At 38.4% G+C, this 17,110-nt stretch overlaps 1 protein-coding gene across 1 annotated transcript; it reads left to right on the top strand.

The window, feature by feature from the left end:
• The first annotated feature begins 3,341 nt into the window (after nucleotides 1-3,341).
• On the top strand, nucleotides 3,342-13,413 carry LOC127508758 (NACHT, LRR and PYD domains-containing protein 3-like). Its single transcript, XM_051887109.1, has 5 exons — nucleotides 3,342-5,265; nucleotides 5,891-6,064; nucleotides 9,210-9,371; nucleotides 12,502-12,548; nucleotides 12,629-13,413. The coding sequence occupies exons 1-5, from the start codon at nucleotides 3,482-3,484 to the stop codon at nucleotides 13,210-13,212; spliced, it is 2,751 nt and encodes a 916-aa protein (XP_051743069.1). The 5' UTR covers nucleotides 3,342-3,481; the 3' UTR covers nucleotides 13,213-13,413.
• Nucleotides 13,414-17,110: the final 3,697 nt, after the last annotated feature.

Below are 17,110 nucleotides of genomic sequence, written 5' to 3'. Positions count from 1 at the left end.
CACGAAGTTCATATTCTTATTAATGTCTAAATTGTTGTACATTTCTGTTCTGCGTGTTCCAGTAGTACTGCCTGCAAAATGAGTCTCGATGAGCGGAGAAAGAAGGAAGTTTGTGTTCAGACGTGTAAAGCAGCGTCTCCAGAACGCAGCCATATGTCTACGAAGAGTAACGCATCCATAAGCTATCCACCTAATCTCAGTGATGGAGCAGTAACCTCTGACCCTGAGTGAGTACAATGTGATTTCACTGCTAGAGGGAGACATTTCAAAGACAGTCATTTTATTTGTGGAACATATTCACATAAACACCTTGATAACATAATTAAGGTGAAAATGTCAATTGCTGAAGTCTCACACTGGGCATATGATTATACTATACAGTGACAACCGTTCTGGATATATGTTTACAAAAGCGACTGCAGTTTGAACAGAAAAAAGTCAGACCTGTTTTTACCCCTGCGGTATGTTCAAAGACATTTAGTTCAGTGCTATTGTATCTTGTTCTCAGTTTATGACTGTTAATTATTTATTTTCAATTTGATTGAGGATCTTCTAATGTATACTAATACAAATGGAACAATTTTAATCTTGTCATAATATGGGTGCAACAGATCACAAAACCCATGGTTCAGATCATATTGCGGTTTTTGAGTCACGGATTGAATAATTTTTTGAATCAGCAAAAAAGAAAAAAAGGAGAGTAACTTTGCTACTAGCCTAACTAATAAAGTTTAAACACTGAACAGTGAACAGTCAGTAATAAAATAAGAACTAATTACGAGCATAGATAATTATCATGATAAATGTCAAATTTATTTCAAAGTGTAAAGGCAGAGCTCCTAAGTGAAAGTTGTAGAAAGTAGACCATTCATTGTGGTTTTAAACTATTCTTTATTGTCAGAACAAAAACTTGCCAAACAGGGAAACATTTCACAAATCTGAGGTAGAACATTCAAAACATTTTTGAATTCTTTACACTTTTCCAGTCATTTTTCCTTAACAAAATAAATGTCTTAATAGAAAAATGAATTTCTTAGTTTTTGCATGTTCAAACAGGTGCTAGTGTTTCAAGTCATGAAACGGGTTTGTGTTGCCTGATTTTGATGACGTGTATCTACAGCACAGTTTGCAGTGCAGGCTGCAATATTAATAATATTACATGTATTGTCTTTTAGAAATGCACATTTGACAGCAAGTTGAAGGTAGTACCTTGAGTTGGGATGCAGATGTAAATTTATGTTTATTAACAAAAACAGTAACATCTGTAAAAACTGTAACCTCATTTTTTTTATATGGTAAAATGTAAATATTTTGACTGTTTGAGTTTATTAAAATTAACCATTGGCCATCCATAGTAGCATACATTTAGATCGTGATAACCACAGTTAAAACCACGCATATAGCACCTCAGTACCATGGTAAAATGTAACTACATGATTTCTATGGTATTTGTATGAAAAACATAGCCTAAATGCACAAATGCTATAGCTTAATCACAAAAATACTGTAATTATATTCCATTACTCCTTAAATACATTTAATATGTCTACATTAATAATAAAGTTCAATATGAACATCCAACATTTCTGCCACATTACCATGGTGCAGTTAGTGTTATACATAGTAAATGATGGCAGTTTGTTGATTAAAAAGCCTTCTTACTGTTTCGTTGCCCACAGTGTTTCTCCTGTTTGTCAGCGCTGTTTCATTTTGCTTTAAGCTAGTTTAATTCATTAAGACGTTTGTGTTCTTTGCTGAATTCAAGCGCTTCCCACTGGATTTCACAGCGCTGTTTAGTGGTTGGTTGACCGAGACCAATCAGCGAGCAAACGCATCTGTTCTAGTAAGCTCACGCCGCACTGCCGTTTGAACTTTTGGTGCATAAACATTATCAAACATTTATCGAACTCTTGATATAATTTTTTTTTATTGAGGAATATTGTATCGTGATAATTATCGCTATCATTTTATCACCCAGCCCTAGTTGGACTTTATTACAAAAAAACAGTACTGAACCATGAAAATGTACTGAACTTTTTAAAGAAATAAATATAGAAATATGAATCTCTATATAAAGCATACAGACTTTATTAAAGCCACAAAAAGACAAATATTTTGCTGAAAACTGCACAATCTTTCAGCCTAGGGTGAAGTCATTATGCACATTACCAACGATTTGGGATAAATATAATGTAATTTAATGGAAAACTATGTGAGTGGTGTGGTAGGATTTTAAACAGCTTCCTGATTCATAGCTGGGCGCCATCGGTGTGTGTATACTCAAAACAATGTGTTTGAATTTTAAAGATGCGGCACTGTGACCCCTTTTACAATGACAATAAAAAAAGAACTGAAATCTGATTTGTTTGTTTATTCTGATTTGGCTGCATGAACATATCAGTTTGCTTTCTCATGTCACTAGCTTTAAATATAAAACTTCGCTAGCTAACAAATGCATAACCGTGACCAGCTAGATATAAACAAATGCAAATAGATGGTAACAATTGTGACATTAAACATTTGAGTTGGACTTGTGTGTACTTTTGTCACATTGTCTTAACCACTTGAGGTAATGTTAGTGTCCTCTCAGCCTTGACGGCAAACATACTGCTGTTCTTTCACTACTAATGCAGCATCTAGTCAACAAATTAATTACTTCATAATAATATCAAAACATGTACTGTAGTGCTCTGTATACATAGCGTTTTGTTGTCTATGTTTTAAATCCTCATCTGAAGTGTCCCGCTCCGTGCAGCATACAGTCTCATGTGTCAAAACAAACTCTATGAGGCGTCAGTGATTTGGCCTCATCATATAAAGTAATTGTGTCTCTTTAGAAAATTTGGACTAAACCACTCAATTCATATGGATTAGTTTTAGTTTTTGAAGTGTCAAAGTGTCAGTCGCATAGATGAATAGGGGGGGGGACAGAAATCTCTTAGATTTCATCAAAAAGATCTTTATTTGTGTTCTGAAGATGAACGAAAGTCTTACGGGTTTGGAAGGACATGAGGGTGAGTAATTAATAACAGAATTTTCATTTTGGGATGAACTATCCCTTTAATCAAGAGTTCTGAGTGTTCTCACATAACTCTGTCCTCATTCATTTGTAAGTTCGTCTGTAAGTGTTTTTGGGCTGTTTAATATTAGGATTTTGTTTAAAATCCTCCACTATGGCACCACCCTGCAATATTGAGCCCCACCCCCCAGCAATATATGTTCCCGTGGCTATGCATACATGTTGCATCTTAAAGCAGTCTATTAAACTGTGGCTTCTGTATAAGTGTAGGGGTCAAATCAGGTTTTAGGGTTTTGGTGTACTCAAAACATTTGTAAAAAAAAACAAAAAAAAAAAAACATTTTCTGGGTTTTTTTGTGTGTGTGTCTTATTTCATCTCACTGTTTCTGCAGACTGAAAAGAGATGATGAGATCAGATCAGTGACACACCATCTGACCCATCTAATTAATCAGAAAAGATGCATGGGAAAACACTGTCACAAAACCAGCATGAAGAACAAGTATGAGATCTTATTTGAGGGAATCAAACTAAAAGAGAATCAAACCTTCCTGAACAGGATCTACACACAGCTCTACATCATAGAGGGAGAGAGTAAAGGGGTGAATGAAGAACATGAGGTTTTACAGATGGAGAAAACAGCCAGAACACAAGACACTCCAGTCTACTGCAATGACATCTTTAAACCCTTACATCAACCAGGATGTGAGGAGAAAGACAAAATCAAGACTGTTCTTACTAAAGGCATCGCTGGAATCGGAAAAACCGTCTCTGTGCAGAAGTTCATTTTGGACTGGACAGAGGGAAAAGCCAATCAGGATGTAGATTTCATGTTTGTGCTTCCATTTCGTGAGCTGAACTTGATTAAAGATCACCAGTACAGTCTTCATAGACTTCTGCTGGACTTTCATCCTGAACTTCAAGATTTGGACTCCAAGATTTATGAGGAGTGTAAAGTTGTCTTCATCTTTGATGGCTTGGATGAAAGCAGAATGACACAAATGTTTTCAGATGATGAGAAGGTTTGTGATGTGAATGAGTCTTCATCAGTGGGTGTGTTGATGTCAAACCTCATCAGAGGAGAGTTGCTTCCCTCTGCTCTCATCTGGATCACCTCCAGACCAGCAGCAGCCAATCAGATCCCCTCAAAATACATCAACCGTGTGACAGAAATTCAGGGATTCAGTGAACCTCAGAAGGAGGAATATTTCAGGAAGAGAATCAGTGACGAGCATCAAGCCAGCAAAATCATCTCGCACATTAGAAGATCAAGAAGCCTCCACATCATGTGTCACATACCCGTCTTCTGCTGGATCTCAGCCACTGTGCTTCAAAACCTCCTGAAAGAAGATCTGAGTGCAGAAATCCCTCAAACTCTGACTGAAATGTACATCCACTTCCTGCTGACTCAGATCAACACGAGGAATCAGAAGTATGATGAGAGAGATCCAGAGAAACTCCTGAAGTCCAACAGAGACGTGATTGTGAAACTTGTTGAACTGGCTTTCAAACAGCTGATGAAGGGCAATGTGATGTTCTATGAGGAGGACCTGATTGAGAGCAGCATAGACGTCACTGATGCATCAGTGTATTCTGGGATTTGCACTGAGATCTTTAAGGAGCAATCTGTGATTCATCAGAGGAAAGTCTATTGCTTCATTCATCTTAGCTTTCAGGAGTTTCTAGCTGCTTTATATCCGTTTTACTGCCATGTATTTAAAAACATGAAGTCATTGAATTTCTTTCTGGATATGTGGTCCAGGTTCAATGAAATCTCTCTGTATGATCTCCTAAAAGCAGCAGTTGATAAGTCCTTACAGAGTGAAAATGGACACCTGGATCTTTTCCTGCGGTTCCTGCTGGGGATCTCACTGGAGTCCAATCAGAGACTCTTACAGGATCTGCTGACACACACAGAGAACAGCTCAGAGACCATCAAGAGAATCACACAGTACATTAAAAAGAAAATTAAGGGTAATTATGAATGTCTCTCAGCTGACAGATGCATCAATCTGTTCCTCTGTCTGCTAGAAGTGAAGGATCAGACTCTTTACAGAGAGATTCAGGAGTTTGTGAAATCAAAGAAACACTCAGTGAATCGACTCTCTCCGTCTTACTGCTCAACAGTTGCCTATATGCTTCAGATATCAGAAGAGGCGCTGGATGAGTTTGCTCTGAAAAAATACAACACATCAGATGAGGGTAGAATGAGACTGATACCAGCTGTGGTGAACTGCAGAAAAGCTTTGTGAGTATTCCTTTATGTGATTGGAGAAACTGTTTTGTTATAATAAAATAACATTATAATTTCTCTGTCAATTCTTTTTTTTTTTTTTTTTTTTTGACAACAATTTAAAGGGAAATCAGAAACTGTTTGAAGAGAATTAAACTGTTTTAATGCAAGCAGGAATCCAGAAAACATGAAAAGTGTCAGTGCAGCAAAAGACAGAGACTGTTAAACTGTGAAGATGAATGATCAGGACTTGAATGATAAAGTATATTATTGCTAAATGTACAAGAACAGTGACTGTCATTCTTAAATGTTTTGATCTCTTATTTCAACATTGTATTATTTAAACATTTTACTGCACTGTTTTGTCAAATCAGTTGCTGTGGAATATAAAACAAAGTGTATTGGTCATGTGATTTCAGCAAACAGAGCTTTACCTGCATCAAATATATGACTAACTTGTCTTTAGTCAGTTTTATAATAAACTTATAATAATGACCTGATTGTCAGTCAATATTCAGAGTCCACCCCCTGATGAAAAATAGAGCATCAGACATGTGATCAATGTGCAGAAAACAGAAAACAATATTTAATCCACCATTTCCTCTTTATTGAACCCTGTTTCATCCTGTGTGTGTTACAGACTTGCTGACTGTAATCTCACTGATCAGTGCTGTAAAAGTTTGTCTTTATGTCTACAACCATCCAACTCCTATCTGAGAGAGCTGGACCTGAGTCACAATGACCTGCAGGATTCAGGAGTGAAGCTGCTCTCTGATGGACTGAAGAGTTCACATTGTCAACTCAACAAACTGAGGTAAGAAAAACAGATAAAGGTTCACTTGGTTATGAAATTAAAGATGCCCTCTGCTCTGGTCCTGATCTCCTGGACCCAGTTGTACAAAAAGTTTAATCTGAATCAGAATGATTTGGATATCCCATGTTTTGTTATCCAGTACCAAATAATCATCTTACTTTTTTTTTGCCATTTTTTCAAAGCAAAATTGGATAGGATCACCCTGATCCAGATCCATACTTTTTCAGATTACCACATTTGGATTACTATTGCTCTATGGAGCCCCTAAAGGGACATGGTGATGTAAATAATATGAGATTGGGGGGGGGGGGGGGGGGGGGGGGGGATATTTCAATGCTTTTACGTAGCTTTCAGCCAAGGAACTTTGCATTCACTAGCAAAGAAATTTTGACTGGTTCATCTCTTATGATTGTGCCAATGTAGTTTAAAAAAACACTTTAAATAAAATATAATATCATTTTTTTTCTTTTGAACAACCTATTTTCAAGATTTAATCCAATCCGATAGCTGAAATCCGATCAGACTACTTTAGAACAGGGGTGTCAAACTCAGTTCCTGGAGGGACACTGTCCTGCAGAGTTTAGCTCCAACTCTAATTAAACGAACCTGATCCAGCTAATCAATGTTCATTCATTCAGCTTTATTTCCAGACTCAAGGTCCATTACAAAAGAAACATACAACAAACACCAAAAAAAAAATACATACAATACACATTTAAAAAAGACAATTATACCAATAATTTCTCATAGGTGACTGGTATCGAATCACACTTTGCCTAGGATTCGACAACAGCATAATAATATCATTCTGTGAATTATCCAGCCGACAAATACATTTATACATCAGATTTCTCATTAAAGCCATCAAAGTTCTTACTCTTGACATACAAAATAGATTACTTGCACTGCTCCACCTCATTTTTTTTTTTTTTTCAAAATAATTCTCATACAATCATTGTAGGCAATCTGAAGCTTACATAAGCTCACTTTTTTTAAACTTAACCCATAAAGGAGCAGTATAAAAAGAGGTACAATATGTTCTAAAAAGCTTTATCTTAACACATATTCTTACTAACATATAGGCTTGGGCATATAACATATGGCGCTGCCTGTACATATCCTCATCATCACCCATTTCATCATTAATTATATGTCCCAAATATTTTATTTTAGTACATACATTTAGTATTTGCCCTGCCAGATAAAAATCTGGAAAATTTAAGATCCTTATCTCCTTTTTTTTCTACATATCATGACAGCACTCTTTTTTGTATTATATTGCACATCATATTTGATCCCATAATCAGAACATATATTTAGAAGCTGTTGAAAAGCAGCACTACTTGGAGAAAAAATAACCAAATAATCAGCATACATAAGATGATTAATTAAAATATTAACAGCATACATCCAGTCCTACAGTCACTTAATTGTTCTGATAATTTATTCATATAGACAAAAAGAGGTCTATTGAGAGTAGACCTCCCTGTCACACTCCATTACCTACTCCAAAAGGAGCTGAGACACTATTAACCCATTTTACTATCATAGTCTGATTAGCATACCAATATATCAAAATTCTTAGTATGCTATTAGGCACACCCCTTTGTCTTAGTTTACCAAACAGCCTTTGATGATTAACTCTATCAAACGCTTTAGAGGCATCAATAAAGCCAATTATAATAGAGGAACTTTGTCTTTTATACATGTCTACTATTTCTTTCAGGGCATTAAACACAAATCAGTACTATACTGCGCCTTAAAGCCAAATTGGTTGTCTGTAGTACCAAGATATCCCCCTAATTGATCTAATAAAATTCTTTCCAAAACTTTAGATAACATACTAGCCATCGCAATTGGTCTATAGTTATCCAAACTTCCCACCTTGCCAGCTTTATCCTTGATAACAGGCAGCAGGGCTACCGACAACATAGACTCTGGCAACAGCCCATATGCTATCAAGCCATTAAAGCAAATGGCAAAAAGAACCGCCACCCTAGGGCTCGCAGTTCAGCAGTAATTTGATCCAAGCCACTGGCTTTCCTATCTTTGAGATGCATTATTGCTTTATGGACTTCATTACTTGTAATGCCCACCATATCAGAACAATGTCTTCAGGGATTACTAGAAACTTCCTGGCAGGTGTTTTGTCTTTAGAGCACAGAGAGACAAATGTGACGGCAACAAACAGCATTTGTATAGAATTTGGCAAATAAAATCAGCCACAAATGCAGAAAAAACTGCAGATATGAAGGGGTGAGACCTAACACACTCACACAAACACACATGCACACACACACACAAACACTTTCACATGCACATGCACACAACTCCTGTTTTTTTCTGCTTATTGCTATTGGTTTTATTTACAATTTCATATTTTAACGGTAGTGATTTTTTTTTTTTCATTTGGTTTATTGAAATGAATGATCTGTGAATACTATCTGACTCTAGTGTGGCATCCTACGCTATTTCCATCCAGCGCTTCAGTGTTCTACATCAGAATGCTGGCTCAGTATTGGCCGGCTCACACGCAGGCATCGTGCTGCTCATGTGAACAGCTTCGGCCAATACTGAGCCGGCGTTCTGACGTAAACACGGAAGTGCTGCAACATAAATAGTGTATGAGAATGACAGGGCAGAGACAAATTTGTTAAATAAAGTTGTTATTTTTGTTTTGTTTTTGTGTACAAAAGTATCCTTTTCGTTTCATAATATTAAGGTTGAACCACTGTAGTCACGCTATTTTAACTATGTTTTTACTACTTTTCTGGACCTTGAATGTGGTAATTTCGTTGCTTTCTATTGAGGATAAAAAACCTCTTGGATTTCATCAAAAATATATTAATTTCTGTTCCAAAGATGAACGAAGGTCTTATGGGTTTGGAATGACATGAGGGTGAATAATTAATGACAGAAATTTTATTTTTGGGTGAACTAACCCTTTAAGAAAACACACCAAATATTAATTACACAGGTAGTATATTTATTTTCAATGGTTTTTCTACGTTAAATGACGGCAAGTTAAATTTGGATGAATAGAAATCAAAATTGTGGTTTTCCCTATATCCAAATGAACCTATATTGCCCAATTTTCTTTTTACATTCCAACACTACAATTCAATATATTTGTGTGTGTGTGTAGATTATCTGGCTGTATGGTGACAGAGGAAGGCTGTTGTTATCTGGCTTCAGCTCTGAGTTCAAACCCCTCACACCTGAGAGAGCTGGATCTGAGCTACAATCACCCAGGACAATCATTAGTCAAGCTGCTCTCTGATCCAAACTACAGACTGCACAAACTCAAGTATGTTCAACACTAACAATCATCCTGTCATGTGTGTTTGGACATGTGTGTGCTATAAAGTCATTGAAGACTCATATGTACATAGATCCCTGCATACAGCACATACAGTCATATGAAAAAGTTTGGACACCCTTTTGAATTCCATGGTTTTCTGTATCAGGGCATAATAAAAAATTATCTGGTCCTTGGCAGGTCTTACAATTTGTAAAATAAAACCTCAGATGAACAACAACACATGACACATCACACCGTGTCATTATTTGTTTAGCAAATGGGTGAGAAAGTTAGAACACCCTTACTGTTAACATAGGAATTTAAGAGGGTAAGTAACAGTCAGGTACTGCTAATCAAATACCTTTGATTAACTGATCATCAGCAAGTGTGATCACCTCTATAAAAGCTGAAGTTTTGGCAGTTTGAGTGTCTGGAGCCTTCAGGTGCGTGTTCACACAAAAGGAAAGACTTTAGCAATTTTAGCAACGATCTTAGAGAAGAATTGTTGCTGCCATTAATCTGGGAACAGTTACAAGGCCATTTCAAAACTAATTTGAAGTCCATCATTCACGGTGAGGAAGATTATTCACAAGTGGAAAACATTCAAAACAGACACCAATCTTCCCATGAGTGGACATCCCAGCAAATTCACCCCAAGATCAGACTGTGTAAGAACTACACATCAGGCTCTACAGGCCTCAGTTAACATGTTAAATGATACAGTTCAAGACAGTACAATTAGAAAAAGACGGGTCAAGTATGGCATGTTTGGAAGGGTTTCCAGAAGAAAGCCTCTTCTCTCTAAAAAAACATGGTAGCACGGCTAAGGTTTGCAAAGTTGCTTCTGAATAAACCACAAGACTTCTGGAACAAAGTACACAGTTTGATGAAAACCAAAAGAGCATATCAGCACAAACATCAAAAGTCAAGCATGTGGGTATAGGGCTGATGATTTTAGACTTGTTTTGTAGCCATGGGCCCTGGGCATCTCCTGGGCATTCATCTACACCACAATGGCTGAAAAAGAAAAGAATCATTAGAGACTGATAAAGTCATACAGAAAATGATTACTTCAAGTTATTGCTGATAAAAGTGTACCTACAGGCAATTGAATCATAGGGTGTCCTGACTTTGTCACCCATGTTTTTTTCTATTTTGGCTTTATTTTTGCTAAATAAATTATGACTGTGTGATATGTCATGTGTTGTTGTTCATCTGAGGTTTTGTTTTTCATATTTTAAGACCTGCCAATCACTAGATGATTTTTTTATTATGTCTTGATACTTAAAACAATTTAATTCAGTAGTGTGTCCTTACTTTTCACAGGACTGCATATACACGTACATACTGCAAGGAAAATAAGGATGTCTTGAACTCTGTGACTGAAGATGATCTTGATTCAGATCATCAGCTGCTTGTGACTCATAACAGCAGCATCTTAAAAACAACCTCAAGCCTCTGATCCCAAAACATCAATTCAAAGCTTGTTGCTGCTGTAGAAATGAATTCTCAGTGCTGTCTGAGACATGCAGCAAAAACAGATCAGAGATACAGACTCAGAGATCACAGTCTAAATGAGAAGAAATTATATTTGTCCTCATGATACTGAATAAAGCAGAGCATCTGAACAGAAAGAGATTTCTGCAGTTAGTAGATGAATATCAGTTGATTAAAACACTTACACAAATGAAAGGATAAAGACACAATTGGTCAGTAAACTTGAGTCTGTAGCTCAAGGCTTGAGAATCTTATTCAATGATAGAGGCTGTGAATCAGGATCTTCATCAGAAGAGACACTGGCCTGTGTCTGAGATATAGTTCACTATTTTCCAGGTCTTAAGATATACACCGATCAGGCATAACATTATGACCAACTTCCAAATATTGTGTTGGCATGAACTCCACTAGACCCCTGAAGGTGTGCTGTGGTATCTGGCACCAAGATGTTATTTGGATTGAGATCTGGGGAATTTGGAGGCCAAGTCAACACTCAAACTCGTTATTGTGCTCCTCAAACCATTCCTGAACGATTTTTGCTTTGTGGCAGGGTGCAGTATCTTGCTGAAAGAGGCTGCAGCCACCAGGGAATACCGTTTCCATGAAAGGGTGTACATGGTCTGCAACAATGCTTAGGTAGGTGGTGCTTGTCAAAGTAACATCCACATGGATGGCAGGACCCAAGGTTTCCCAGCAGAACATTGCCCAAAGCATCACACTGCCTCCGCCAGTTTGCCTTCTTCCCATAGTGCACCCTGGTGCCATGTGTTCCCCAGGTAAGTGACGCACACGCACCTGGCTATCCACATGATCTTGAAGAAAATGTGATTCATCAGAGCAGACCACCTTCTTCCATTGCTCCGTGGTCCAGTTCTGATGCTCACGTGCCCACTGTTGGTGCTTTCGGCGGCGGACTGGGGTCAGCATGGGCACCCTGACTGGTCTGCGGCTATGCAGCCCCATACGCAATAAACTGTGATGCACTGTGTATTCTGACACCTTTCTATCAGAACCAGCATTAACTTCTTGAGCAATATGAGCTACAGTAACTTGTCTGTTGGATCGGACCACACAGGCCAGCCTTCGCTCCCCACATGCATCAATGAGCCTTGGCCGCCCATGTCCTTTTCGCCGGTTCACCACTGTTCCTTCCTTGGAACACCCCACAAGAGCTGCAGTTTTGGAGATGCTCTGACCCAGTTGTCTAGCCATCACAATTTGCCCCGTGTCAAACTCGCACAAATCCTTTATGCTTGCCCATTTTTCCTGCTTGTAACACATCAACTTTGAGGATAAAATGTTCACTTGCTGCCTAATATATCCCACCCACTAACAGGTGCTGTAATAAAGAGATAATCAGTATTATTCACTTTACCTGTCAGTGGTCATAATGTTATGCCTGATCGGTGTATGATAACTTTTGTTTGTCGAACAGACAAAAATTTAAGTCATTCACATGTTCCTTATGAGCTCAGTTCAGACTTTTCATGTTTGCAATTTAAAAATGTTACTTAATTTTGTCTGTTTTTGATAAATTAACATGAGCATTTAGATGATAAAATCATTTTCAATTTAATACCCACTTTTATTTTTATAAATAATCATTATGTAAATTGACTGTGACAATTTGTTTTTATAGTGTGGATCATGGAGGAGAGATCAGAATTACAGCAGGACCACAGAAATGTAGGTCACACAGACACACACTCAACTTAATCATTGTTTTATTGTGTTATAAATGTTATAATCTCTCTTCTTGTGTTCAGATGCATGTGATCTCACGCTGAATTTAAACACAGCAAACACTCATCTCACTCTGTCTGAGAGGAACAGAAAGGTGACACGTGTGGAGGAGAAGCAGCCATATCCTGATCATTCAGAGAGATTTGACCATCCTCAGGTTCTGTGTAGAGAGAGTCTGACTGGACACTGTTACTGGGAGGTTGAATGGAGCGGGTGGGTTAATATATCAGTGACGTATAAAGGAATCAGCAGGAAAGGATGGAGTAATGACTGTGTGTTTGGATACAATGAAAAGTCCTGGAGTCTGAACTGTATTAACAGTTTCTCTGTCAGACACAATAAGAAGATCACAGAAATATCTGTCCCTTCATTCTCTAACAGAGTAGGAGTGTTTCTGAACTGGTCGGCCGGTACTCTGTCCTTCTACAGCGTCTCTGACACACACACACTTACACACTTACACACATTCAACTGCACATTCACTGAACCCCTCTATGCTGGGTTTGGGGTTGATTTTGGTAGTTCAGTGTCTCTGTGTGAGATTAAACAGCTTCCTGTGAGAAACAATTGGGAGACACAGTTGAGTGAAAGAAACACACTCACATGATCAGGTTAAATCATTCCTTGACCAATTTCAGTTTGCATATGTGGGATTACAAATTTAAGAATCTGTTTAAGATCTGCTGATCCTACATCCTGACATAACATCACATGAAATACTAAGGTGAAGTGCATTGTTTAACATTCTAAGGAGATAAAGTCTTGCAGCCCAGGTGTCTGAGACATTAACCTTTTGTCTTTATGCACATCCTGACCATTTGGCATGACAAGCTCAAGGCACAGCTGTGCCTTTGTCTCTATGATAATGTAAAGGTATGGGCGATACTGTCAGACTGATTGGATTAGCACCTATGCATTTGAATGACACTGTTATGCTGAGGGCATTCTTAGTTCTCATGACCAGCTACTGTTTATACTATTTGGGGTACTATTATCTACACAGTCGGGGGTAATTGCCTGTATTGTCTTTAGATGCTTTTGTTTTAGTGGTCACTTCTAAGGCTGTGTGTAAGGGCAACACCTTTAAGGACTGCCCACTGAATGCCTATAAAATATCATGTATACACTGCCTTAGTTAGACTTGATGACTGCAGCTACCGACAGCACGTGTTCTCAATAAAGAATCCTGCTGAAGATACATCGAAGTCTTCTGGTCTTTGCTTCTGAGATTTCCAACAGTTTTGGTGCCATGACCCGGATAGAGCTTCCCACCTGACTTCGCTCCAGACTGAATTTTTCCATCTCAACCATGATTTGGTGAGTGTCACTCTATCCAAAGAACCGCTACAGACCAGTACATGTGGTTATCCTCTGCGCTGCCAGAGAAGTGTTAACAAACAGCTGCAGGGTTTTATTAACAGGTTAGTCATCCTCTACATTGCTAGAGAAGGTTTATCCTCTGTAAAGTTAGAGAAGATTTATTCTCTGCTTTACAGGGAAGGTGATTTATCTGTTTAACCAGGGAAGGTTAACAACAGTTACAGTGTGTTAACAGTAGTTTATCCTCTGCTTTGCCAGGGAAGTGGTTATCCTCTATGTTGCTAGAGATGGTTTATCCTCTGTAAAGTTAGGGAAGATTTATCCTCTGCTTTATAAGGGAAGGTTGTTTATCCTCTGTTTAATCAGGGAAGGTGGTGTGTTAACAGAATATAGTAATGCTCTACTTTGCTAGAGTAGAAAGTTCATCCTCTCTTAAGTCAGGCTCTTACAGTGTGTTAGCAAGTTGGTTCTACTCTGCTCGCCAGGGAAGGTTGAATACATTACGATGTGTATAAACTAGGTTATCCTCTGCTCTGTCAGGGAAGTGTTGAAAGAGTACTGTTGTGCCAGAAAGACATTACAAAATGTTGAGAAAGAACGCTAGACTAATTCCAACAACTGAGCAAGGTGCACTAGCTACCCCTTTATGGACAGATAATGAGTTTAAATCATTGTTAGGAGAGCACATGGACTCAATAGTGACTGAGTCAGTCAGGTTGGATTTGACAAAGAAATTTGGGATTCATCCAGAAAAAGTTTGGTCCATTGAAGAATGCAAAAAAGTACTTGGTACTTGTATTCGGAAGAAAAATATTGTAGGAAACTTTTTCCTCGTCGAAGCAGAGACCAGGAGACGTTGGGATATCTTTCAAGCAGAAGTTACTCTTTATTGAGAAACGCGCTGTGCGTCGCTGTAGTCATCCAAGTCCAACTAAGGCAGTGTACTTGGTAGTTCATATACATTCAAGGGGGAAGGATACATAGAGTAGAGGTGGAGACAATCTAAACAAAGCATGCAAATGTAGTGCAGGAATCAGCCCATTCCCTACATTTCCCAGCCATGATCTAATCAGCATAACGGTGTCATTCAAATGCATAGGTGCTAATCCACTCAGTCTGACAGTATCGCCCATACCTTTACATTATCATAGAGACAAAGGCACCGCTGTATCTTGAGCTTGTCCTGCCAAATGGTCAGGAAGTGCATGAAGACAAAAGGTTAATGTTACAGACGCCTGGGCTGCCTGCCTTGATCTCCTTAAATTGTCATTATCTTTACCTCAAAATGTTAAATACAATATACTTCACCTTAGTATTTCATGTGAGGTTATGTCAGGATGTAGGATCAGCAGATCTTAAACAGATTCGTAAATTTGCAATCCTACAGTCCACCCTTTGAGAGTTCTAATAACTCTCACATAATACAAATTTAAACCTTCTTAAATCCCTTCTATAACCTATGTTTGTTAACATAAGTCCCATCTTCCAGTCATGTAACTTGTAACAGATACAGGCACATACATCTTATTCTATGTCATGTCCAACATTTACATAAGTGTTGTTCTTTAACTTGAGTATACTGTTGACACACATATACAACGCAGGGTGGTAACATGTTGTATAAACTACATGATGACACAGAAGTCCTAAAAGTCCATGGCGCCTGAATATCTGTGGAGTCTGTTCCCTGTAGAGTCCATTTCCAACGCATTTCCATGTCTGTTCCAAGTTGCTCAGATATTGTCATGAAGGTTGTACATGGATATCTGAGGTGATGTTTTACACCAGGTGCTGCTTATGAGCTGTCATGGCATATACACATACCTGCAACACAAGAAAACAAAGAAACAGCAGACCAGCAGTATTCATGCATAGATTTTAGTACGTTAGACCTCTGATGATCGTACAGTTTTTATGTCTATTTTTCTGATCATCATAAACTTCTAGTGATCGTATAGTGGTTTTGTTCCTTTTTTTAACCTAGTCTTAATCAATTTGACACCTATAGACCAGTAGGGTGGGGATAAACTGAGAGGGGGAAACCTATGAGGAAGTCTTCACCACAGGGTTGGCCCCCGAGGCCTTATGCACTTTGGTTCTTCCCTGGGCTCCTCACTGGTCTGTGTGTCCTATTCTCTCCCTGTTGGTAATTTGTAAACTTTACTGTGCTACATCTCCATCTTTCAATGAAACATCAGTCATAGCAGACATCATAACCCATAGAGGATGGATAAGTGAATGGAGTGTGCTGTAGCATAACATTTAAGGCTGTGAGGTTACTTAACCAGTGTACCCCAAATGGTGGAAGTGACAGTCAACTTTCTTTTGTTCAGAATGAGTTTTTCAGCTTTCTTGTAGATTACTGGGGAAATTAAGCACTCACAGCCCAAATGGTTAGCATGTCAGCAAGCTGTTGCTCCAAGTGTTTGGAGAAGAGGGGAGGGGCAGTTTCACTGTAGCAAGTAGACTGAGTAGGAGCTGAGTAAAGCTGTTCATTTCTTTAAATGTCTTTTTGTTTTTCCTACACTCTTTCATCCAATGTCCAGGTTTACCACAGTAATGACAACTGCCTTCTCTCTTAGGACATTTACGTTTCTGTCGATTCTCTGTGTTGACCTTAAAGGATGCTGCTGCAATCTTTACTCTTGTCTTGACATCCGAGTCTCTTTCCCAAATAGCTAACCTATCCAAGTTGTTTTGCAGGGTTCCATTGGACCATGTGAGGTCTAAGAAAGGCAATGCATTTCTGTATTCTGATGAAAGCCCATCAAACCACATGCGGACCAGTGGTCCATTATCCTCTAACACCTTCTCTGGAGTGTCAGCTATTCCACTGTATGCTGCAGCTGACTGACAAAATCTTTCAGTGTACTCACTTACAGTTTCATCCTTCTTCTGTACACAACTAGTGATCTTTGACCAGTCCACCTTTGGTCCAACAAGGTTCTGTAACACTCTCAGAACTCCTTCTCTCAATTCACCTTTGCAGGAATTCTGAAACTCAGAATTATTTACAGCACTTTCAAAATCACTGAATTCTGACTCTTTCAGGATTTGTGACATTAGCTGGGTGACTTCAGCTAGGGACATATCATAGAGCTTCATTTTCCTGGACAACTCTGTCCTAAACTCAGAAAAATTTCTCTGCACTGATGGCAAACTCTCAGCAAGTCTTTCTATGTCTT

This window comes from Ctenopharyngodon idella, chromosome 3 (assembly GCF_019924925.1).
Source record: "Ctenopharyngodon idella isolate HZGC_01 chromosome 3, HZGC01, whole genome shotgun sequence".
In the NCBI taxonomy this organism is placed as follows: Eukaryota; Metazoa; Chordata; class Actinopteri; order Cypriniformes; family Xenocyprididae; genus Ctenopharyngodon; species Ctenopharyngodon idella.
This window is presented reverse-complemented; position numbering and strand designations above follow the sequence as displayed.

Excerpts from the sequence above, each read along its gene's own strand:
- LOC127508758 (XM_051887109.1), top strand. The coding sequence starts at position 3,482 with ATGGGAAAACACTGTCACAAAACCAGCATGAAGAACAAGTATGAGATC. Across the intron at positions 5,266-5,890 it reads GTGAACTGCAGAAAAGCTTT|ACTTGCTGACTGTAATCTCA; the intron begins GTGAGTATTCCT and ends TGTGTGTTACAG. Across the intron at positions 9,372-12,501 it reads TACAGACTGCACAAACTCAA|TGTGGATCATGGAGGAGAGA; the intron begins GTATGTTCAACA and ends TTGTTTTTATAG.